At 39.9% G+C, this 26,520-nt stretch overlaps 1 protein-coding gene across 5 annotated transcripts in view; it reads right to left on the bottom strand.

The window, feature by feature from the left end:
* THSD4 (thrombospondin type 1 domain containing 4) overlaps positions 1-26,520 on the bottom strand; it is a 243,986-nt gene that overhangs the window by 216,924 nt on the left and 542 nt on the right. For all 5 annotated transcript variants that reach the window (XR_010305346.1, XM_064157494.1, XM_064157493.1 and 2 more), the window contains exons 2-3: positions 7,730-7,838; positions 3,664-3,733 (exon numbers count right to left, since the gene is read on the bottom strand). Coding sequence is in view for 4 of the 5 variants with exons in the window: in XM_064157494.1 (XP_064013564.1) it covers positions 3,664-3,733; positions 7,730-7,758 (99 nt within the window). In the remaining variant the exon portion in view is untranslated. The remainder of the gene's footprint in view (positions 1-3,663; positions 3,734-7,729; positions 7,839-26,520) is intronic.

Genomic DNA, 26,520 nt, shown 5'->3' with positions numbered 1-26,520 from the left:
TCTACCAGTTTCAACAACTGCAACAGCAAGTCTATCTATATAGTTCAAGACACACAGCTGTGCTAGAAGAGACACTGTGCAAGCAGATACACTGACCAGTGGCAAAGGGCAAGAATATGGACATTTCAGTTCATGCTGTTTTATAGAGTCAATGTGTATGAAACTACAACAACAATGGACAGCAGCTATAAACAAGAGAACTATTCCAAGTGAAAAAAAAAATGTGTGATACTTGCAAATATGTATTGCAAGGAATATGTATACAGCAGCTGCACAAGAGATGTGATGACTAAGCTTCTCTACTAAAATTCGGTTTACTGTACACAGCCCAGCAGGACGGAACCACCATTACTCTGTGGTAGGCCTGTGAGCAAGAGCTGTGTTCCAGCTCAGCAAGTGCTGACAAGTTACAGTTCTCAGTCACTGTTAACCTTGGGGCAAGAGCTTCACCTTACCTGGACTTGTAAGAAAGAGCGTAGCCTCCCACTACACACTTCTGCTTCTCAGAACATGCAAAAGTAAGGTGGTGATCAGCTGTGGTAGACATTCTATGGCTCTCCTTAGAAGTTTAAGACATTTACTACTTAATCTAACTCAAATTTCCCCGTGTTTCAAGGATATGGTAGACTTGCTTTGTGCTTCACATTTTACTCTGCTGTGTGTTCAGATGTATTAGGCAGCTGTATCCTTTTCAATTAACAGAATAGTGACTTTTATGAGGTGTGGTAGGGTAAAAAGAGCAATGGAAATGAAGAATTGTTACTATTACATTATAACTTAAGATGTAGCATCACATTTACACAGTTTACTAGGTGAATCCTAAAAATGCTATCATAGTCAGGCTTTCAGGTAGCCAGATGTTTCTGAAGGTAGAAACTCTGTCTATTATGATTTTAGTAAACAATCTTCCAGAATTATAAAATCTGAAAAGCAGAAAACATTTCCAAAAAGTAGTATCCTCTTACTACTTATTTTTTAAATCATTTTTACTGTAATGGCCAAGTTTAACAAAAGAAGGGGAACTGAAATGCAACAGTACAACATTTAGCCCAGGGATGGGGTGGGGGAGATCCTGAAAACAGAATAATTATAGAATAAACTGTCAATGAGAAAAAAATTAAAATTGAGTAGCTCCTCAGCAAGTCTGCAGATGACACCAAGCTGAGTGATGCAGTTAACGTCCCAGAGAGATGGGAAGCCATCCTGAGGGACATGGATCAGATCAAGAAGTGGGCCCTTGTAAACTTCATGAGGTTCAAAAAGGTCAAGTGCAAGGTCCTGCACCGGGGTCAGGGCAACCTGCTGTATCAGTAGAGGCTGATGTGATTAGGAGCAGCCTCATGGAGAAGGACTTGGGGATACTGATGGATGAAAAGCTGGACATGAGCCAGAAACATACACTCACAGCCCAGAAACCCAACAATATTCCAGGCTGCATCAACAGTAGCACAGCCAGGAAGTTGTGAGAGGTGATTCTGATGCTCTACTCTGCTCTTGAAAGACCTCACCTGGAGTACTGTGTTAATTTCTGGAGCTGCCAGCATAGGAAAGACATACACCTGTTAGAGCAGGTCCAGAGGAGTACCATAAAGATAATCAGAAGACTAGAGCACCTCTCCTATAAAGACAGGGTAGGAGAGTTGAGGTTTTTCAGCCTGGAGAAGAGAAGGATCTGGGGAGACCACATTGCAGCCTTCCAACACTTAAAGAGGGCCTCCATAAAAGATGGGGAGAAACTTTTTATCAGAATCTGTTGCAATAGAATGAGTGATGGTTTTAAACTATGATAGATTAAGACTAGATATAAGAAAATTTTTACAGTGAATGTGGTGGAAAACTGCCACAGGTTGCAGAAAACCCATCCCTGGAATCATTCAAGATCAGACTGGACAGGGCTCTGAACAACATATCTAGTTGGGAATGTCCCTGCTCACTGCAGAGGGTTTCACTGGATGATCTTTAAAGGTCCACTCCACACCAAACTATTCTCTGATTCTATGTCAAATTTTGTTATTTACTACATTATTAATATTGCTTCTCATATCCTCCCCTCCTCCTCTCCCTTTCTTCTCACAAAACCAATCTCCTCCCACATAGAAGGAACTCTGACAAACAGCAGGGAGAACTGTGCAGAAATGCACAGGAGTTGTTGCCTGGGGATGCCAGCAAATATGTCCAGATTACTGCATAAAAATAATGGGAACAAATTCCAGAGCTACCAAGCTGAGAACTCAAACTCAGGAATGTGTCTTACCTGGTCTTCAGAGCTACTAACAACCTCACTTCTCTGAATCTGATAGGTGAGTTAGAAGGCTTCTGAGAAGTTTAAGAAATACTTCTAGTCTGAACAGTTTGGCATGAATAGAATCCTCTCCCACAGCATAAGAGCCTTTGAGCCTGTAGGAGAGGTCTTCACTAAGAAACTCTCGCCTCTCTTGTTCTCAGTAAAAAGAACAGCTCCAAGGTGGTTATCATGCCCCTTAGTGCCATGCCTTCAGTCCCTTTAATTAATACAAAAGACACTCCAGACTCATAGTATTTCTCATTCATCTGAAAACAAAGAATCTGATCTTATCAAAATTAATTCCAGAGCTTCACAGAATGAAGCAATTGTTTCTCTGACTTACTCTATTCTGCTTAGTAGATTTTTTTTTTCCCTTAAGACCAACTGGAAGCTGGACTGAAGCATGTCTCCATTCTATTACAAAAGAATGTCTAATTAGACAGAGTACTGAAAATAGAGCAGCAGCATGACCATCTGAATTGCTCAAGACAAAAGAAGAGATATAAAATAAGGACAAATACAATGTTGCACTCAGGTTGAGAATAGAGCACTGAGGCAGCTTGAGAACTGCTGTAGACTGGACCGTGACAGTTTCAGACTGAATCAGTACTAATCTCATTTAACTTGTCTGACAATCAGGCTGCACAAAGCAGTGAACAGGATAGCTGTGTTCTTCAGGATGTGACTACTGGACAGCCTCAAGTTTGTAGTCCTTACCTATGGAGCTACTGTCCAAATAATTTTTTGCCCTCAAGACAGGGTTATATGCACATTAAACAAAAAAAAACCCACTTTGTGAATTTGCATTTTATCTCCATTTTTTAATGTTTTCTCTCCAAATTGTCCACTACTTTCCCACAGAGCAGGTTTTTGCAGCATAAAAATCACACTATTGCTGAGCTGGAGGGAAGGTGTGCAGGCTGTGAGCCTTCTTACACACGGTAATACCTATGATGTGTGAAGTGTTCACAAGAGCACAACAGTAAAGTTCATCAGTTTCTGGCTCTGGTCTCTAGCAATTGAAATCTAGCAACAGAGTGTGGTTTGGGTTCTACTCCTGTTTCAGATATCTCTCTAAAAGAAGCAACTGCATACTTCTGCTAATCATGCCATGTTTGAGTGCTGCTCTCACTGCCATGAACTCTTCTTTCCCTCTGTCTTACATGATTAAGAGGCTCCAACACTTCAGTAAGCTAACATGGACCTACTTGTGATCTACAGCACTCCATACAACTGACTTGTATTTTAAAAACCCAAACAAACCAAAAACCACATTAGTCCCAGAACTTTATTTAGATTTCATTGCTTTATGAATCTCACTCTAATGGTTTCTACACTTACCTTTAAGTATACAAAATTTGAATGTTTCTAATGCTTACCTTTCTGTGTTCAATTGAAGGCTGTGGGATGACAAACTGAAATCCCAGCACTGCTAGAGAACTGAGAAGTCTGCAAAAGCAAATAGTGAAACAAAACATGTAATTACCACTAATACAGACCACAAATCTACAACTTATTACAGGGCTCTAAGAACTCAGACTTGAAAGCCATTGCTTACCAAAAAGGCTCACTAAACTGCATGAAACATTCATAGTTATAGAATTGTTTTGAGTAGAAGAGCCCTTTAAGATCAAGTTCAGCATTCTACCTAAGTGTCATGCCCACACATTTCTTGAACATTGTCAAGGATGGTGATTCCACCATTTCCCAGGGAATGCCTCATGACAGTCTATTCACAGCAGAAAGTACCAGTTACATACACATATTTCTCTATCTGTAAAGAAAAAGTGTATCAGGTAGAATCCATTATATCCCAGATAATTTTATGTTTAATTTAAAATATTTCTGGCTATGCACATTTTAACACAACATTTGGTATCAAACTGACAAGTATTTTCTTAGTTAAGAATTCACCTATACGTGGACAAACCTGCTTCTAGTGCTGGCTCCTCATTTTACAGATGAACACTCCACTTCCAGCACACAGATAATAAGCAAAAAGTCACCATGACTTTGCAGAAAATAGGTTCTTCTCCAGCTGCCTAACACTTGTGGAAACTAAATAACCAAATGGGCTCAGAAGATGGAAAGCAGCAGACACAGCTCACCAGTCTCGGCATAAGCAGCTAAGCATCACCCTAGTTGCCACATCTTCAGACTGAAAGAAGCCATAATGAGAACCAAGCCCAAACTGTTTTCTGTCAAGCCTCACCAGCATAATGACTCCTAGGAGCCTGTTACAAGTTAAGCTGAGTTAGCTCAGCCTTTTGTTTGCTGTAATTCACACTGGTGACTGGTTTGCCCCTTTCTAGCAGGCCCCCTTCACCAGAAAACAGAGAAAGGTACAGGAAGTAGAATTAAAATATCATTATTTCTACCAGGATTTCACTTTGCAATCAACAAAGAGAAGACTGAAAGGGAAAGTTGTTAATGATTTGCTGAATTTCAATGCAAAAGTAAATCTGATTGATTTGGACACAAAATCCTTACGTGGACTAATGGATCAGATGAAATCCAGCTTCCTACTCGCAGCTCCTTCCTTTGCTCCTTACACAGTAACCCTTTAAATATTTCTCATTGTTTCAGGTATTTTCAAAGACAGACCTCCCAAAAACAAAGGCTTTTTATACAAAATATTGCATTACCATCAATACAAATATTCTTTTATTAGGGAGAATATTTTTCTTGAGTTGTCTGTGTTTGTTCTTGCTAACATGCGGCAAAAGGGATCATTAGGTAAGTATTGATTGCACACGGCCTATCATCATTCCATCACCATAGTCTATGCCCCTTTCTCTCAAAGCAACAAACCATTCAAAGGCAAGAAAAAAGTTGTTACTACCCTACTATAACCTCAGTTTAGAGACCAAACAAACTAACAAGACATTTCAAAAGTCCCTTAGAAGGAAATAATACATTTCACAAAGTTATCATTATTGATAAAGTAATATACAGAGCTGGCTGAAACCAGAGCCAGTGCAAGGCACTTAAAAAAAAACACAGTAAGAGTCAAAACCTGCAGTTCAGAGCAAGTCCAAATAACACAATGGCAGATGGAAGTCAAAGGTGTGAAGAAACTGATTTGCCAATCACACCTGGAATCAAAGGTAGAAATAGAAGTCAGACCTCCAAACTGCCACATGATGGCATCGAGTCTGTCATTAGCCGATGGACGTATTTTCCAAGTACTCAAGTGATCTCCTAGCCATTCTCAGTGAAAACATGACAAGTTTTTAAGTAGGCAGACACAGTTTCTAGAAGGTCCAGTCTACATCCTCTGCAAGTTAGATTTCATTTCCTTTTCAGAATCTTCCTTCCTACACCCTGTTCCCTTAAGGCTACTGCTCCCTATTATCCCTCAGAGCATGCAAAAGAAAGTTCAAACTTTGCATAAGGAAATGAATGGTTTCATCCTCCACATTCAGGATTTTTCTGATCAGTCTGAAGTGCTACAGATTTCCATGAGTAAATTCTTCTGAAATCATCCACAAGACTGAGAGTTCTGAACTGAGAACTGTAATCTTCAAAGCAAATTACTTACCAGATTAAAGTTTTCAGTTCTGAAATCCAAACTTTTAGTATACATGTGATTACTCTGTGCCAAGCATTTCCTGACCATTCTCTAATGAGGTTGCACTATAATCACCATCTGTATGTGTGTGCTTAAGGACAATGAAGCCAGTTTTCAAGTTTCCCTCTGTATCTGCAATTGGATTTCTCAGAAACAATGGTATCAACCTACTACTTCAAATGCACAAGAAATCTGCCAGGAATACTTAAACTATCCTGAGGTAAGCCTCTGGCTTCAACTTGGTGTGCAGCAATTTAATTTTGTTAATGTTATTTCCCTCAGTAGCTTGCTTTGGCTAACTTCTCTGTACTAGACCTTTTTATTTGTCATGCTTGACTAACATTAGGCCTCCCAAGCTACAAAAATAGGCTTCTCCAGTTTCAGTGGATTTGTTTCAGGTATTCTTACTGTGCAGAATAGCCAAAAAGAACAAGTGTTCTGCAAAAACAAAGGAAAACTTCTCAAGAATACATGAACAGGTCAATTGCAGTCGATTAAATTTGGGGCTCTGTTCAAGAGCTGTGCTGGTGCAACTCATCCTCTCACAATTACAACATTATATGCAGCCAAGTACCTAGTCTAAAGCAAAGTCAGCCTTTAAACTGTATAGCTTCAAAGAGCAAACATGTCTACTTTCTTTGACCAACAATACCAATTTCTGTTAAACCATGGGTGTGGTGATCAAAGTGAAATGTTATTAGCTCTAATTGCAGGAGTAGCTAGAAAAAAAATTGTTTAACATCTCATCATTTTGCCTGGATGTGTTCCTGTGCAAACTACCCTGCCTTGGCATGGAGGCTGGACTCAATGATCTCTGGAGGTCCCTTCCAACCTCTAAGGTTCTGTGATTCAGGAACATCTCTCACAATTCATCCTCTGTCATTGCAATATTAACTTTCCATGAATGAAGATGGAGGGTACCAAAACTGATTTCTGTATGGTTGTGTTTTATAAAGGGCTGTCATGGCCAACTGTGGATTGATCAGGAAGGAGAAAAAGTGTTTCAGTAAAGTGATTAGTAGTGACTAGCACAGTATGGCTCTTGTCTCATCTTCCTGACTTCCTCTCAAATGTCTGCAGAATGGTCTAAGACTGGGCCAGATTAGGAGTTATGTATGAAGAAGTCTCAGCAGAAACACAGGTAATGTTGAGATAATATGCGACAAACACATTTTGACATGGAAACTGCCCTGGCATATTAGGAGGGTGCCAGAATTGCAGTTCAAAGATTTATGTCTGAAATTCACAAGAAGGAATATCAGAGGTGTTACTGATGGTACCTTGATATAAGTGAAAAAAGCATGCAGCTGTCATTCCTCACAGGAGGTCAACTTTCATCTTTGTAGCATCACAGATGCCTGTTTTCTCTGAGTCTGCTTGCCCAACTACAGAACTGGACAGACCAGCTTAGAATAAACTAAATGTTTCCTTTGTCAGGAAAGCTGTTTGTAAGGTCTTCCCTATGTTTGCCCACTGGCAAACTGTTTCAGGAATGTATAAGATAAACCTCTGAATGACGTGCAAGCAGGTACTAAAACATGTAAATCAATCACTTAAGCCCAATGACTGTAGCCCTACAGTCTCCTCAAAAAGGGAAGAAAAGGAGCTACCCAATAATTTATGCCATCACATTGGCACACACTAACAAATGCTGCAAGCATAAACAAACAGTGAGAACTTTATTATTTCACTATCACCAAAAGAACATTATGTCTGGTATGCATGTACTTCATTATTTGTTCTTCAGACAAGTTTTTTATTTATCCTTCTACAACACAAACACTTCTAACAGCAAAGCAAGAGACAACCAAATTTACTGCAATGTGATAAGAAAACATTAAGTAATATTTTAATTGTTTTAATGCAACACTTACCTCAAAGAAACTATTAAACTGTCTACCATGATCCTTTAACACAAGATGTCTTGAAGTGAAAAATACCTCTTCGCTGTGGTACCAGCACAACACCAATCACACCCAAATCCTGCAGAAAAAGAAAAATACTGCTTATTCAGTATTTTCCAGGATGTCTATAAATACATTAGTTATCTCCCCTTCAATTCTTGGGATTTTGCAGCAATTCAAACTGGAAATCCAGTGTATGCAACTTGAGTAGGCTTGACACATCCCATTTTTATGCACAGAGCTCAAACAACGTCTAAGGTCTTTGATGAAAGGCCATGGAATGCAAAATCTTTATTTGATTCCTGGGGATGCAAATCTGACATTAAACTTACTTGTCTTTTAATCTCACACTCCTGGTATTGCACTTGTATGACAATAAAGCAAATAGATGTATTTAAACTCTTCTGATACTAGAACTTAAAGAAGAGGAACTGGGTTACCAATTTCTATTGTAGTAATACTGTTAATACACTTGACATTTTGCGGGCAATGCAAGGATGATTCTGTTGTGAGTGCTTGCTGTGGCAAGCTTTTGATAGTGGAGGGTCTAAGAGAATGGCTTCTTTAAGAAGTTGCTTGAAGTTTCCCCGTGACAGACCCACCACTGGTCAAGACTGAGCTTATCAGCACCACTGGTAGCTCCTCTGTAGCAACACTACTTAAGAAGAGGGGAAAACTGCTGTACAACAGGAGGTGGAAGAAATAAATGACAGTACACGAGAGAAACAACTCTGCAGACACCAAGGTCAGTGGAGAGGGAGGAGGTGCTCCAGACACTGGGGCAGATATTCTGCTACAGCCCATGGCAAAGATGATAGTGAAGCAGGCTGTTCCTCTGCAGCCCATAACAGTCCATAGTGCATCAGGTATGAAACCCCACAGCACATGGAGAATCCTATGCCAGAGAAAGTGGAATCCTGAAGGAAGCTGTGATGCTATCAGAAATCCCTGCTGAAGGAGCCTCCTGGCATGGGCTTTTGGAGAGAGGCTTGCTGGCAGGATTTCTGACCCACTGGGGGACACGTACTGGAGCAGTTTGATCCTGCTCCCCATGGAAGAGACCCATGCTGGAACACTGTGAAGACCTGCAGCACTGTCTCCTATGAGAGGGACCCTGTGCTGGAACACAGGAAGAGTGTGAGGAGTCCACTCCTTGAGGAGGAAGAAGCAGCAAAAATGTGTGATGAACTAACCACAATTCCCATTCCCTGTCCCACTGTGCTGCTACAGGGATGGAGGTAGAGGAAGGCAATGCCATTCTGGGGTATTTTAAAGGGGGTGGGGCTAAGATCAAGAGAGGTTCTCCTGCCGCTGTACTCTGCCCTGGTGATGCCACATCTGCAGCACTGTGTCTAGTGCTGGGCCTTCAGTTCAAGAAGGACATAGAACTGCTTCAGAGTCCAGTGTGGAGGCACAAAGATGATTAAGGGAATGGAGTATCTCTTATGAGGAGAACCTGAAGGAACTGGGGTTTTGTAGCTTGGAGAAGAGGAGATTGAGGTGACCTCATCAATGTTTACAAACATGTAAAGGGTGAGTGCCAGAAAGATGACTCCAGGCTCTTCTCAGTGATGCCCAACGACAGGACCAGGGGCAATAGGTAGAAGCTGAGGCACAGAAGTTTCATGTAAACATGAGAAGGATTTTTTTCCACTGTGAGGGTGACAGAACACTGGAACAGGCTGCCCAGGGAGGTTGTGGGCCCTCCCTCTCTAGAGATATTCAAAACCTGCCTGGACGCGTTCCTGCGCGATAGGAGATCCTGCTCTGATGGGGGGTTGGACTGGATGATCTTTCCATGTCCCTCCCAGCCCCTGACATTCTGTGATTCTGTGTCAAACTGGGGCTAACATAAAGCCCAGGAAGAAAGAAAGGGATGGGGTGTATTTACGTGTGTATTTTTTAAGATTTGGCTTTATTTCTCATTATTCTAACCTGATTTGACTGGTGATAAATTAATTTTCCCCATTCTAGACAGTTTTGCCCATGACAGTAACTGGTAAGTGATCACCCCCTGTCCTTATTTCAACCCATGAGCCTTTCATTATATTCTTCTTCCCTGTTCAGCTGAGGAGGGGTGTGATGGAGCAGCTTTGGTGGGCACTCAGTACATCCAGCCAGAGTCAACCCAAAGCAAACTAATTTGTAAAAGGTGGGCAGCACTTCCAAAAGAAGATTTTTAGTCTGGATCTCCTGCAACGTTTTAGGTTATTTCAGATTTTAGTAGTTTCAGAAAAGCTGTGTTCCTTTAAACATTTGGCCAGTCCACATACATAGCACTGACACAAAGCCACGCAGTTCAACAGATCCCCCTCAGATACCAACACACTCAGTGCTGAAGAAAACAGATGTCTTACTTTGTGCAATCTGGCTCTTAATTACCAGACATACAGAGGCAATATTCTTTGGTATCACTTCTTGAAAACAGAGGATATAGATCTAACATGGATTGGAATTAACATGGTTTAAAAGTTCTTATCATTCTGGGTTTTTTTTCCCAGATGTTTTTTTCATTCCACATTAATCTTTTTCATCCAAGACCCTTGTATGTAGGCACACAGTCTCAGCAGAACATTATTAAAAGATATGAACCCAGAGAAAAATAAATGTTCGCTCTCATAATCCAGTTTGTAAATCAGATGTCCCTTGAAAAGCAGAAGAGATACTATTACATATCTAGTTTTCTGAAGAAGTGGGGGAGGGAGCTCCACTGTTACTGAAGATTGCTCTTAAAAAAGAGTGCTTAAAGTTCATGCATATGTTTTTAATATACTCAGCTCATCTGTACCTTCATTGTCAATAGCAGGTTGCACTACAAACTCAACTTTCAACAGTATTTCAGTGCCATTTTTTAAGTACTTCTTACTGCAATTTATAGGTGCATTTCTTTTAAAGTATCATTTGTAGGACAGCTCAAAAACTAACAACTATCTAAGCAACTTGAGAACTTGTTTTTAAAATGATGTAAGTACTTTGGTGCTTACAGCCCATTGAAAGAAACGTCATTTTGGCAGTGGTGGTTTTGAGATTACAATGGGCAAACATGATAATTATTTTCTCTCCTGAAGATCCAGGAAAAAATAAACACCAGAAATGAGAAGAGACAGTTGACAATAGGATTAAATAGCATGAATTTTGGCACAAAAACTTTCAAAAAGCCTGGTGAGGTGTATTATATGCTAGGCACTGCAAGAAGCCTTGCAAATGTAAAAGTCAAATTACCTTCCCACAAGTGGCTTAAAAGCACTATAGAACTACCTAGCAAAATGCTTTCTAAGTAACCTTATTTACAGCAGAATAAATACCAATATCTCAAATGGAACAATCCATATTTCTGTACTTCCACAGAGTCAGTAAGACTGTCAGCACTGCATTAAATTATTTGACATTTCAGCAATCTTCCTCTTTTCAGCTACAAATGGGATGAAACCAAAATATCTTAAACTAGGTAGGGAAAAAAATCTAACAAAAACCCACCACACATTCCCCCAAAACCCAAACAAAACCCCCAAAACTAATCTGCAAAACACAAGTCAAACATCCTCTCCAAAGCAGCGGTGGTCTGACAATCAAAGGGAGAGGTGTTTCACTGCATATAATAAAATGTGCATCAGGCCACAGAAAATGAGACTGGATAAAAAGGCTCTGATTAAAGTCTCTTCCCTTTTCAAACTGCAGGTGAGCGATCCTAACACCTTTAAACTGCTGCTACCAGTCTCAGTAGTTATATTACCAAGCTTGTCTTAATATTTGCTGATTCTTCTCTGAACATTACCTGCAGTCTCCTTTATCATCTCAGCCTAGCAGCCCACTTCTTGTCAGCCATGGTAGCCCTTTGTCAGAAGGGCTCAGGTGAGCATTTAAGTGAAATCAGAACACAAAATCACCGATTTATAATGGAGATTTCCAAAAAGGGGCAGAGATGGATAATGACAGTAATTTAGAGAAAAACAATCTAGCAAGTTCACAGGCAATCCCACAAATGGTTGTAATGGACACAGTAAGATTTCTCAAAGAGTTAAATGATGCAATTTATCAGTATTATCAGGACATGCACCACAGACACTGTACAGAAAGTTAAGGGGGGAAAAAAAAGGAAAAAGTCAATGATGAGATTTCCCTCTTGGATAATTAACTTAAAGAAACATCCTCCTACAGTGTGGTTTGAAAATGTGCAGAAAACCAACGAATCAGTTAGGCTAACTTCTTAAATATCACAGGACCAGTCACATGCAATTTTTCATGTGACTATACCCTTTGTGTATTGTAAGTGGACAGTATTTCACTTTCATGAATTCCAATGTCATTTCAGCCATTGCAAGGCTCACACTTACACCAAATCACATGTATCCATATGCATCTATGTATTAACTGTAACAAATTTCTTATGTTCATATGTACAGTACCTACTGAAACAAACCAAGACCCTTTAATCTATCTCACAACAAGGATGTAGAAACCACTCACAACATAGTGTAGGAATATATGTTAATACAACCAAGTTCAGAATGCCTCTATGATTTTAGCCTATTTCATCTGCTTAAATATACATCAAGTCAACTTAAGTTTCCTTTGATATTTCTCTTTCTGGTTAGACTGTGTATACTGACAGGCACAGCATCTTGAAGTAGCTGTAAAACTTGAACATCATTCTGAAGCCATCTTTCCATTTATGTGCAAAGCTTGTTTTTTATTTTCTTTTTTTTTTGGGGGGGAAATAACATTTATAAATACTTAAAGAAAAAAATACATTATATCATTTAAGACTGTCTTTGGATCTGTTGCCTTGTGCTACTAGTTTAGTTGTTCACACTTATTAAACTACATTCAATGCAAGTTGTTTGGATTGCATCCAAAATTCACTGCATTCCCAAGACTTTGATAAAGCACCTCACAGTGCACCAGGTTTACCTAGCTACATAATTTATACATACTTCCAACAGCTTGGAGTGCTGCTGTTGACACCTATCACCAGAGTTCTAATCTCTTCAAATATTCAGTAACTGCGTTTGAACAATGCAGCTCTCAGAAACAAGTGTAACAGAGAAATCTACCATTTGATCTGATGGAAAGTTCTGATGCTCACCTGGAACAAACATGCTCATTAAAGCAAAATCTGCAAGTTACTACACCTAACCCTGAAGGTGCCTCTCTGTTTTACTAAAAGGCTTTGAAAACCTTTAAGTTGTACTTCTGGGCATGTTGAGAATGACTGCTGTCCAAGAAGGCTCAGTGCCTGTCTCCAATCTAAGCTTGATCAAGATCCAGAAGTTTTAATTTCATAGAATCAGTCAGGGTTGGAAGGGACCCCAAGGATCATCTAGTTCCAACCCCCTTGCCGCAGGCAGGGACACCCTACCCTAGATCAGGCTGGCCACAGCCTCATCCAGCCTGGACTTAAACACCTCCAGGGATGCCTCAAACATCACTCTGTGCAACCCATTCCAGGGTCTCACCACTCTCATGATGAACAACTTTCTCTTCATGTCCAGTCTGAATCTCCCCAACTCCATCTTTGCTCCATTCCCCCTAGTCCTGTTACTACCTCAGAGCATAAAAAGTCTCTCCCCAGCTTTTATGTAGGCCCCCTTCACATACTGGAAGGCCACAAGTAAGGTCACCTGGGAGCCTCCTCTTCTCCAGAATGAACAGCCCCAACTCTTTCAGTCTGTCCTCACAGGAGACGTGCTCCAGCCCTCTGATCATTGTCATGGCCCTTCTCTGGACACACTGCAGCATGTCCATATCCCTCTTGTAATAGGGGCTCCAGAACTGGATGTGGTACTGCAGGTGGGGTCTCACCAGAGCGGAGTAGAGGGGCAAGTTCAGGATTTCCTTGCCAAAAATCTCACAACCCCTCCCCAATTCGGTAATAATACTCCACCACCAGTGTACACAGAGACAGGATCAAGCGTCTTACATTCACAGGTGTAACTACTAATTGCCTTTTAAACACAGCCCCTGGGATCTGCTTTCGCACAGCAGCGCGGAGGTGACTCAGCGCGGCAGCAGGCAGCCCTGACTCACCGGGAGGAGCGGCACTCCCTGGGGCCTCAGAGCCGCGCCTCAGCCGCGACCTGCGGGCCTCAACTAGGTGAAGGTGTCTGCGGTTCTGCAAAGCTGTGCTTCTACACTTCAGCTCCTTTCCTTGCAATTCAGTGGAGAGCATGTAACCTGAACAGCTGACAGTCAACTCCACACTTCATTGTTCTCCGAAAATCAAGGAGGCTGCGAAGTCCAACAGTTACCCCCCACACAATGTCCCAGAACTCCCGTTCACAAGATGCAAATTTTGCCTTGGAATAATCTAATAATGGAGGGTGCCATAATTCAAACAGTCTTTGTTGAAGTACATATAATTTAATGAAAGATCTAATAAGGACTGTGATAGGAATCCTGTGGGTAAAAGGGGAGAGCAAGAAATTGCGTCTGCGTAAGTTGTGAGCTGCAGTCATACTGCATGTTACCAGTAGCATTTGTTTCTTTCATTTTCCTTCTTGATTTCTTTTTTTCTTAATCCTTGTTTGGGAATGTATTTGCTGAATGGGCACTAGTAATAAAAAAATAATAAAAGTGAAATTTTATAATGAATCGGATCTAAAATTCACTAAAGACCTCTTAAACTCAGTAATAAGCTTATATATGGATTTACCATCACAGTAACAGGTTTGATAACCGAAGTATATTGTTGTGGAATGAATTATGACAGTTAACTGAGATCAACTGCAAAGGAAGCACACTGTAGTAGCAGTGTTAATTAGTAATCCTGGTATGTTTTATAACCCTCAAGTCAGAGGAGATCAGACTTAACCAACAGAAAGAAGAAAGAAAACAAACAAACAAATTCCAACCCAACAGAAACCACAAAATCAAGTCCAGTGTCAGAAATACTGAATTAATTGTTCTCTGTGACTTCTTCAAAATAATAAGCCAGAAAGACTACTCTCTCTCAATATTCAGGATGCACTAAAATTGCCATTTTTAGTCTGATTTTGCCCCCTCCTGCAAATTTTTGAAAGCATTAGCCAATTCTTACAAACCCTTACTGCATTTAAAGTTCTCCTGTGTGGTTTCCAGGCAGGGTACAATTATGTAAAAGGTAAAATGAATCACAGAAATGAGATCATATCTCTCTCCAAACTGACAGAGGATCTTGGGGTCTGACTGTGTGGAAACTATTGCAAATCCATCTTCCCTTCAGGATTTCCGATTGACAAGCTGTGCAATTCTGGTCAAATCCCTGGCATACTTTTTTTAATTGTGCTTAGTGACTACCACTTCTACAAGAATGATTTCTTATGATGACAGTGTAGATGAACAACCTTATTTCTAAATGAAGGAATCACAGATCTAAATGCAGCTTTCACTTCTTGAATCTCTTGTCTTCTACCGCAGTCAATTTTCTGATTTAAGGAATTCCAGCTCCTCATAGCTGTACATAAGGATCTCAGCAATTCTGCTCCCATATGAAAGTACTTAGTAGTAGTACTTCGATTAGGGTATTCTACTTCTGTCATGTAAACGTAGCTGCAGATTCTATTTGTTCACAGATCCCTTGATAACCATTGCACACAACCATTAAAAGTAACCTGTCTGTAAATGGTTTAAATCAAAACAACAGGATAACCTGCCTGGTGCCCCAACACAGAAGTGGAGGAAAACTAATACATGTAAACTCAGGGTTTAGATAAAGAGATAAGATGTTTACTGAATAAATGAGATAATATCAATGAAAAAATACCTTAGCTAATAATCTAATCATACTATACATGATTACCCCAAACCAAACAAAACAAAAAACAGCATAAAAGCAAACCAGCATTCCTGTGGAAAAGAGCCAACATCTCAAAAAACCTGGGAACCCAGAAGCAGCAACCAGAACAGGAAGCATTTCACATTGCAATCTGAACTTAAAGCCCCATAATACTCTGCTCCAGACAGCACTTTCATTTCAACACTGGCATCAGGCAGGATGGTATGAATAGCAGCAGACTAAAACTCAACCCATGATACTGTCCCATACTTACCAGCCCAGGGAACTGAAAGTCCTATCAGTTTCATAATTTGAAAATTATAGAAGGTGCCACTTATCACAGCTCTACATATTAGAAACCATAACCTCTTCTCACAAGAGACATACCATATACTTGATAAAATTTGCTCTCCTTTTAAAGAACTTCTTTGTTACAACATGAGTATTCCAAACCAAGGACACAGAAGAGACTGCACATGTAAGGAGGACACTGTATATTACAGACTCTATTCACAACAGAATCTTTCTTAACCTTTCCCAAGTCATGGACAACATTAACTTGATAATTGATATTCAAAGACACAGAAAAAGGAACCATTAGCAGCCTAAAAAGCCAGATGGAAATGCCCAACATCTCTACAAGCACCCATTCATCTGTTTTCAGAACACAAATTCTCTCTCTGAAATCAAATAAAAGCTTCCAAATTTCTACCTATCTTAGTCTGAGTTTCATCAAAACATCAGCTTGCAGCAGGATTTGATTGGAGTTTACATCAAGAAGTAGACAGATGATGGTTCTGAGAACTTACTGTCTTTTGCAAGAAAATTGAGAGCCCACCAGCCTCATTCCAAGAGTTATAACATGTCCTATTTGAAAAGGTCACAGAAAACAAATACTTCAGCAAATCTAATTGAAGGCACATGTACGAGGAAAGTAACACACAGCATATTTCAGCAGTATAATCAGCTATTTCTTAGGAACACAGCCGGGAGACACCCCTCTCATCAAGCAAAAAAATCACACAGATCACAGAAGCATTGTGCAGTCAGAAAATACCTTCCTTTTGCAAAGAGGAAAGATTCTTCACTGAGAGAGTTGATTGGATACTGGAATGGGCTGCCCGGGGAGGTGGCAAAGTTGCCGTCCCTGGGGCTGTTCAAGGCAAGATTGGACGTGGCACTTGGTGCCATGGTCTAGCCTTGAGCTCTGTGGTAAAGGGTTGGACTTGATGATCTATGAGGTCTCTTCCAACCTTGGTGATACTGTGATAGTTTTTCAGCTATTTAATGAACAGCTCTACCTGGTAGAACACAAGCCCTTTTTGCTTCTCTTTTTAAACCACTCAGCATAAGAATTAACTTTCATGCTGCTCAACAAACATTGTAAATACATGTCCAATCCATAACCTTCCTGTAGATAAAAAGGAATAAAATATAGGAGGCTGTGCTTCAGGCATTAACTTTTTTGGTCTAAGTATTCGGCAACAGTTGATAGCATACACGGGTGAAAATCAAGTGTTCCTGGTGACAAGGTGCCATTCAAAATAAGTATTTCATTTACATATTGATGAATAATAGGTCTAATGAGAGGTCTTACAAGAGTACTGTGAAATTAAGTATTTCTCTCCTAATTTTGAAAGAGAATAGCAGGGAGTTTAAACCCAACATGAAACAATGGACTACCAAAAGGTCTCTGACAAGTAACTGAAAGAATGACAACAAATCATCTTGAAATTGTGCAACTATTAAATTCTGCATGCTAACACATAAAAGCATAACTCAGAGAACACACTGGAGAACCATTTTACATTACATTCATGGAATCTCAGGTTATCAATCACTGAGCAATAGAGCTGAAATATTTCACTCACTGAAGATTAAAATCTCCCTAAAAGGAAATACATAGCTTGACAGATGCTGTCCAGTGGTCTGTGAAGAATGGGTTTATGGTTGACAGATAAAAGATACTAACCTCACAGAATTACTAACAACTCTTGTCACCCTTGCTAATGGTGCTATGCAAAAAGTAAATTAATGAGTCAGGAAAACTGTACTCAATTTTGACTTCCAGTCACCCTTTCCAGGTCAGGTTCTAGTCTTGACTTTTTCTCAGCCTATAAGTAAATCTGCTAATTCTTTCAAGAGAGGTTTGCCTGAGAGTATGTCTAAGACTTTACCTGCCAATAAGGTCTAAGTGAGTATAATCTGACTTTGAAAGAACTGAATCAGTTTGGCTACTTGCAATTTCATTCCCTACAGCTGATGCATACAAGTACTCACTCTCACATCTGCAAAAGCCAAACAGATTGAGAGTTAAAAACAGTAAACAAATCATACTTCTCTACAACTTCTGGAAGGGCAGATTAAGAGAAATCTCCTTTTTAACAAGACAGTGAAAACCAGCACTAGTTAGTAACAGCTCAGTAAAAAAAGGGAGTCTGTATCCTGCTTTCCCATTTAACCATATGCTACTTCACTCAGGATAACCTAGCTTACTGACAATCCCATCTGGCAACACATAGTTTGGACAAAATTATTACACTTCGTTTTGAGAATCTGGGAAGAAAACAAGAGTCTACTGGCTATGGAAGAAGGGGCAGACAACTCAGAGTACAAGACTATTGCAAGGATGTGTCAAGTGACAGGACTACAGGAAATGTTTTCAAGCTGGGGGGGTTGAGGCTGGGTATCAGGAAATATTTCTCCACAGAGAGGGGTGTCAAACATTGGAATGGTCTGCCCAGGGCAGTGGTGGAGTCACCATCCCTGGAGGTGTTAAAGCAGTGTGTAGACCTGGCACTTAGGAACACAGTTTGGTGTTGACCCTTTGGTGCTGGGTCAAGAGTTGGACCAGATGATTTTTGAGGTCTCTTCCAAGCGGATGTCTTCTGTGATTCTACATCTCATCTCACTGCTGAGTGGCATACCTAGATCAGGAGGATGGCAGGAACAGGAAAGCATGACTACCACAAGACGAGTCCAACCACTGACAGCACATGCAACTTTCTGGCTGTATCTAAAAATCAATGATGACTTCAGATTAAAGTATTCTTTTCTGCCTATATATAACAAATGTTATAATGCATAAATATTGTTGCTTACTATCTCTGTTGTTCAGATGTAGCTTAGAAACACTACTTAGCAGTAGTAGTTTTAGATTTGGCAGCCATGCAAGTCACAACAAAATCCATCCTCACTTTTCACTTCTCTTTTCTGACTGCAATAAATGTCAATCCTAATTTAGTTTATCAAACTCGTCTGTGATGCTGAAACCTCTGCCATCATCATACCATGCTTAGAAAACTTTTGTAACCATTCTTGCTCAAGCAGAGTATTCAAGTGGCTGGGACTTTGCCTAAGTAAAGAGAGAATGAAGAATTCTGAACAGGGTCCTTGTTGCATCAGGTAAAAAGAAATCAAAGGTCATCTCTTGGCACCAAAGCCTGAATTTATTTGTGCTTGAGGGCAGGTTATTGTAGTGCACTGACCTTCACCTGACATCACTTAATGCTTTAAGTAAAACATTCATGTGTCTACAAAGTCAAAAATGGAGACTTAAAATGTGAATGAAAGGCTTCTTGAATTCGCAAGACAAGAAGCACAGCCAATTAAAAAGTGCTGGCAGCACACCGGACTTCCAGTTGCTGCTTTAAATAGTCCCTATGCCACAGGCCAAGCATGCAAGATCACTGGTGACCTTTTAAAAAGTGACTGAGTTTTGTAGGTTTGTTGTTCCTTAAATCAGAGCCTGCTGCTGTTCCACATACTGCTTGAAGTCAGAAAAGCAGGGGTTTATATAGTGATTTACAGTCCTTTACTTGAGTACTCACTGTTGGAGATAGGTGAAGACTTGCTGAAAGGAATGCAACTCCAATACAATCACTCTTCGGGCATTGCTTGATACTGTTTCCTCATTAACCACAAAATCTGTATGTTCTGAGTAAACAGGAGTTTTGAAAAGCCCCTCTAACAGAACTTTAGGAAAACAGCAAAACAAAAAGCAGGAACAAATCAAGCCTACCTCTCCAAACCTTCAATTGCCAGCAAGTTACATTTGGAAACAGTTTCTCCTCCTTTTCCTTTTCAAAGCAGTAGAAACAATCACTGTTTAATCACTAGCAGCATGGCTCAAAACGAGTCAGATAACTTTCTGTCCAATTCTAACAGCATGAAAACAGCAAAGACATTTTAGTCCTTTCATGTCCTCATAATTCAAAACTGGATAGGGTTTTTTTCCTTAAAATGATTATTGATTATTATTAGATTTTAAACATGCTCTCAAACTATTACCCTACATTTAGCCCTGGTATGATGAATCTGGCCAGCAACAAACACAGGCAGAAGGGACAGCTTTATGACAACTGATTAATTATCTCAGCACTGGCAGTGCAGTGCTTAAGTAATAAAATCTAAACCTGATCCTGAAAAAAAATTGCAAACATTCCTAGAGAGGCAAAGTACTCCAAACTCCATAATGCCAATGTGAGCAAGCCCCTGAACTATGAAGAAAGGAGGGGGGGGAAAGAAAAAGAAAAGAAAAGAGAGAGGGGGAGAAAGACAGACAGTGAAGGTCTTTTTGATGTGCAATATGCATTAACAAGTATAAGCAATATCTGAAGAAGGAACATAGGAATTTACATATTTAGTAGCTGTTTAGCACTATAGGAAAAGTCAAAACTGACACCCTGCCTGAACCATGTTTCAACACAGGAACAGTATTTCTTGGGCCATCAAAGCTAAGAAGTATCAACAGTTAATGGTTAACACACTCTATTCTTTTAAATCCTTATTCTTCTGTTGTTCTAGTTAGTGCTTAAATTCCACATACAAACCCCCAAGATCAGGAGGGTTGTCTGCTGTCCCACATTCACTTCCTCAGTGAATGCAGCTCCATGGAACTACAAGAAAACGAGAGTGTGCTTTTATTGCTGGCTGCCAGATTAAGTAACTGCATCCATTCCATGTAATTTATCACACTTTTGGGCAGCTTGTCATAGGATGTCATTTTATTGTAATTACGCAGGATGGGATTGGACAGGCTCTTGCTTCTCTTTGCCAATCTGATAAGCAGGAGTATTTATTCTTTTTTACTTTCATAGAAACTACATATTTTAGATAAAAATAACCAAACAAAAATTAAAGTATCATATACACCCAGCTAATAGCAGTCTGGTGTTACCAAGCCAGGACTACAGTAATCAGCTTTACCATGGAAAACAAAACAAAAAAAAACCCAGGACATTTGAAAACTTTCCAAGTCAACATTTACTCTCAGATTATTGTCAACAGCTTCACTGAATTTGCCATTTAGAGAAAGGTTTATCCTTCCATGCACTTCTCTGCAGCTAATCTAAATGGAGTATCAGGGGAATTCACTTGACTTGAGATTACTGATTTAAGTCATAGGATATTCAAGTATCCAAGTGACGTTTTTGTCCTAGGGGAGTCTTCTGTGTCCAAATGCTGATCCAGCAAGGCCAGGCACAACAAATGTTTTTCACCAAGAAGCAGCTTTTATGAAGAAGAGCTTTTAAAAGGGCTTTTTTACTCATCTGCTTCCCAAAACGAGAGCAGAGAAAACACATTCAAACTGAGTTACCACATCTCACACAGAAGGCAACAAACAGGAAACCACCTTACTTCTGTGCAACGTTATGGACAGTATCATTAGGCTCACAACAAACATTTAAATTGGGCAGCCTTCTTCTCCTGCTCTTTTATCAAGGACAGACCTTGCCCCACCTCTCAAGCAAACAAGATCCAAGCTGTTGTGTCAGCCCTGCTTCTATGCTGACAGAGAAATTTGGAAAGACTCTGCTCACTGCCAGATTTCTCTGCTAAACTTCTTACCTATACAAGAAGAGGTCAATATACCCTTCAGACATAGACAAAGAAAGTTCAAAAGTTGCAAATTCTGTTGTCACAACACTTATCTCCTGAATTTAACAAAATCTGAAGTACTATTCTCTATTCAGTGCATTATTTTAAGAAGACTAAGTTCAGGGGTAAAAAAAACAAACCAAACACCCAAGTTAAGTCACAATTAAGTAAGCAAAGTGAAACTGACCCAAAAAAAGCAATTTAAAAAAAAGGTAGCTTTCTAAAGAACTGTATTTATGTCTACACTTAATCATATATAGCTATGTAGAACTTGTGAGTTTATAGCAATCTTAAAAGAAGAATACAAGACCACAGCTATGAATAAGCAGATTCACTGTAGAGGGTTGAATTTTATCTTCCAAGTCCTGTAACTTAAACAATTTTTTGGTACCCAGAGTTCCAGGAACTGACTGCATGGGAAGCATAACTCTCATTAGAACAAGAAGTTACTAGGCGCTTGTTCTGACAAAGGAAACACTGCAAATTCTAAGGACTCAAAAATCATGTATTTTGACATTTACAAGCCAATCTAATGATTCTAGTGCACATTTACCTTCTGATTCCTAAACATTTCCCCAGGGTAGCACTGGACACTAACAAACTGACATTGGGCCACAAATGTAGCTTCTGTGAATCTGGTACATGTCAACATTTGATCAGTTAAATTTATTTCCAGATCTCCTCGTGCAAATAAGGAATATAAGCCAATACCTGAGAACAGTTGCATTCATGCATTCTCTTAAGTCATTCTACCAGCAGCAAATGGTTTTCTGCCATAATTGAGATACATCACTAATTCTATTGGATAAATAAAGAGCACTGTCTGCTTGCAAAACCACAGAAGTAGTTCCTTGCATGTGAATGCAACACATAGCAAGAGATAGACTTTAAACAAATACCAAAATGGTGGTTTAAAATTCCACTAAGATTTCACAGTCATGCTTTCCAATGACAAAAGCACATCACATGGGAGCACCTTGATCAGAAAGCCACTGAAGTTACTGATAACCTTTTCCTTGTCTTCTTTGCCCTTAGATCAGAGCTTTAAAGAAAAGAGACAGTGGATATTGCATTTACTGAGAAAAGAATCTACCAAACCAAAAGAAAAGTCAAATTTTAAAATATAGTTTTCCATGTAAGGAAAATGGAATCTTCCTGTGAAGGGAAATTCCAAAACTAGGACCAAAATAAACACTGAACTGGGATAGCAAGTACCAGAAGCACAGGACTGATGTGAAACAGCCAACAAGTCCTTAAGCTATGATTTGAAGATACACAATAATAAACTATGACGCATATGCTACATAATTTAGTTTTGCTCATATACAATAGATATTTTTATTCCACTGGGGGGCTGGGAGAGTTGTTGGGTTGTTTGGTTTAGTTTAGTTTTTTTTTAATCATAGAGCACTTTGTATGCAAATAATCTTCAGGAAATTTTACAATTGGCCAATATACCATAATCATCACACCTTGTTCACAGATAAAGGAAATGGAGCAAGATATCAGTAAGACTTGATCAGCACCACACAACAGATTAATGGTAGTGTTGAAACCAGGTGCCTGCATCCCAGCAACTCACACATATATCACTTAACCAAAAGATTAGGCTACTTTCTTTCATGAGGATCATACTGGGATCTTATCAACTCTGAAATATGTCTAGTTCAAGAACAACCCCTCCCAAGAAGCCTTCACATTTAATGCTTGGTTCTACTACCTACAAAGCATGTCATGGATGCCTGTAGATGTTCTTGGTAAGTGCCAATTGTTTAACAGCAACCAAATCATGAACGCTGGCTCATCTGTGGGAACGCCATAACCCTCCAGGGAGAAGCTACATACATCTGATATGTGACATGACACTCACAAGCCCCCAAGAGAAAAATGGGTGGGACAGAATGTTCCAGGAGAAGACAACCTGAATTGTTTTACAATACAGAATTTGTCTCCACTATTGTCAGCTAGCACAAGGAACATAACAAAACAGAACAGAACAATACTCAAGCAACACTGAAGCAAATGGTTTCAGCTACACATCCTGTATGCAGGCTAAGATGAGGCCAAATTCAGTGCCCTTCAGATCACTCTGTTAGTCGTTTCTTTATATCTGCTTAATATCTCCCTAATTAATCTTCCACATTATGTACTAGATTATATTGGATTTTTAAAGGAAAATGCACAAACAGAAGTTTCTACTGTAATGTGCTATTCTGAATGCAGAACACACAATAACCCACTCTTACTTAATCTACTACAGATTACTAAATCAACCATGTCCATTAACCACTTATTTAAACCATACATGTTCATAATTGAATTACCTGATTTGTCCTCCAAACTTCATTTATATCAGGTTAAGCTGCTTCTGAAAATGAAAGAACTAACAGAGGAACTGTAGATGTGCCTACTTAAGGGAACAATACTTTTCACAGAATATATCCTGCAGCTTGCATTTTCACAATTAAAAGGTATAAAATCCTACAGCGGTAGAAGTGGTACTGTCAAGATCCATAATATTTAAGAAACTGGTCTGATACAGCTCATTTTCTGCTCTTACTTTTTTCCTACTTGCAAAAAAATAACAATCTTCTACAACTGAAGCCTGTTATGATAATACAGCACTACAGGGGACACAGTTAAAATCGCTTGTGCATGGTTGACTTTGGAGTTTCCTGGTGTTTTAAGTGCCTAATCATCAAACCTTAATGTTTTCTAGCAGAACAGCTCAAAGCCTGTAGAAGTCTCTACACTGACTGCACTTAACTAAATTGTAAAGCAAAAAAGAGAAAAACAAAGTATCACTGCTAAGTGTCTCACTCGCACTTTTTCATCTCCATTTTCAGTACAACTGCCACCGTGAATGCTCTATCACACATCTGATATCACATCACAGAACTGAGACTACTTGTGTGGAAAACCAGCTCTTCTGCTATCATTATCTGCACAGAATCATACATTCAGGCCAGTCTGAGTCTTCAAAATGCTTATGACCATTTTTGGTTTGTGTTCAGGCATTGTTTAATGCATGTTTGCCTACCAGCATTACTCAGTTTGTTCTAGAGCAAAAGCAAAGGTTTAATATTGTGATCATAAAACTATCACTGTCTATCAGCAACCTAATTAATTTTCTGCAATTATACCTTCATGAGCTCTGAATTAACCTGTTGTATGAAGTGTGAAAAAAACAGAAATCTTGCACCATGCAAGATTTTCAAGTACTTCTGAGAGTTAGGCATCAGGAATCAGAAACTGCTCCTTCAATTCCAATGGAGCTCTTTCAGATAAGAGTCACCATCAGCAAGACCTGAGTTAGCCCTGCTCCTAAATAAACCCTGACAGACTATGCTCAGGGCACAATTATGACACACAATCCATGCTTCCTATCTACACTTAGTATGAAGGCTTGTACACAATAACCCAAACCAGCTCACCTCTTATTTCTAATTTTTCTTAAAACTCTCATTTTACAGCACTTTTCTCCTTGGAAGGCAGTCTCTTCTCCTAGTTTACTTAATTTCATTGTCCCACTAGACTCCCTGATGGATAGATGATGGAAAAGAAATCATCAGTTACAGCTAACATATTTCATCAGTATCAAGTTTCATTTTGAACCTCTGATGATACCAAATGGGTAGAAATCACATAAACCAGTGTTTACACTACTAATTTTGTACCAGAAAGAAGTCTGAGTTGGCAAACTACAGTGTGATAGATCAAGCTGGTAAGAGTGCACTGGCAGTTGCACAAACAGCACTAAACTCAGACAAATTTGGGCTATTTCAGTTCCTGCTCTTGCCAGAGAAGACAGAATAAACATGCACAGCAGAATGACAGAATAGTCTAAATCCACTGGGCATCGTTTTGGGCTTCTAAGAACTACTTCCTTAGGTAGCTGTTTCTGAGTAAAAAAAAAACACCATGCTGATCCATCAACAGATGACCACACAGCGAGTTAACAGATATCTGTGCAACTTCTGTTGCCTATTCACACCACTGACGCACCCATTTAAACCTACCCTGTCTGCAAGCAGATACGTTACTGAAACCTTGAATGGAACTCTTAACTTTGCTGATCCCTTGATTAAAAAAACATATAAAAGAATAACAAAAAATACAGGAAAAGGTGTTGGCACTGGAAAGAAAGACACGATAATTCTCATACAAGAGAAGACCAAAAACCTAAGAATTCTTTACTTTAAAATAAGGGATAGCAGAAAACAATACAGTCCTGAAACAGCATGAAGATAGCCTGAGCAGAGAACAAGCAGAGTTTATAAGGACAGAGCAGTATCAGGTCGTAGATTCAAAGGAAGCAGTTTTTCCACACAACCGATTAAACTGTGGAACTCACTGCTGCCAGAATTTCTGAACCGTTCATGCTTCTGGCACGGGGGAAAACAAACCCGCCAACCTCCAAAAACACTACACCACACATTGGGATGGATTAACGGCAAGTGGGTCAAGGATCATTAAACACACAAGTGTGGGTACAGTGACAGGTCAAAAAACTGTGAAGTTATAGCTGGAGGAGAAAAGGTATTGTCAGATTCCCCTGTGCTGAGGCATACAGTGCTGTAACCTGACAAGTGAACAGTAACAGCTCAACTGCTGCTGCAGTTTAAGGGCAGGAGAGAGTGTAACAAAGCCAGAGGCAAGAGAGCGTGAAGAGAAATACTGAACGCCAACACAGTTCATGCTTTGCACACTGTACTTAAATAGACCAAAAGATCTGGCCCAAACGAAGAACAATTGCGACACGCATTCTTCCTGAGGAAAGTTCGTCTCTGCTCTTACTCTCTCATACAAACTGCTGGATTCAGCTCCGACTACGTGCAGTTACTACTGCTGCTGGGACACCGAGGCAAAACGAAGCAGCACCTTACACACCCTCTGGATGCAGCCTCTGGAAAGCGAGCCCACAGGGAAAGCGGCTCCGAAATGGCTACTTACACAGCCAAAACCAGGCAGACACACGAGGCGCAGGAATCTCGCAGGGCAGAAAGCTCATTCACAGCCAGAAGAAAGTGCGAGGTCCTCCGGCTGTGCTCCGAACGCACTCCCAGAGCAGAGCAGAGCAAGCCCCCACCGCGGCCCCGCAGCTCCAGGCATCCCCGAGCCTCTGGGG

This window comes from Pogoniulus pusillus, chromosome 17 (assembly GCF_015220805.1).
Source record: "Pogoniulus pusillus isolate bPogPus1 chromosome 17, bPogPus1.pri, whole genome shotgun sequence".
NCBI classification, from domain to species: Eukaryota; Metazoa; Chordata; class Aves; order Piciformes; family Lybiidae; genus Pogoniulus; species Pogoniulus pusillus.
This window is presented reverse-complemented; position numbering and strand designations above follow the sequence as displayed.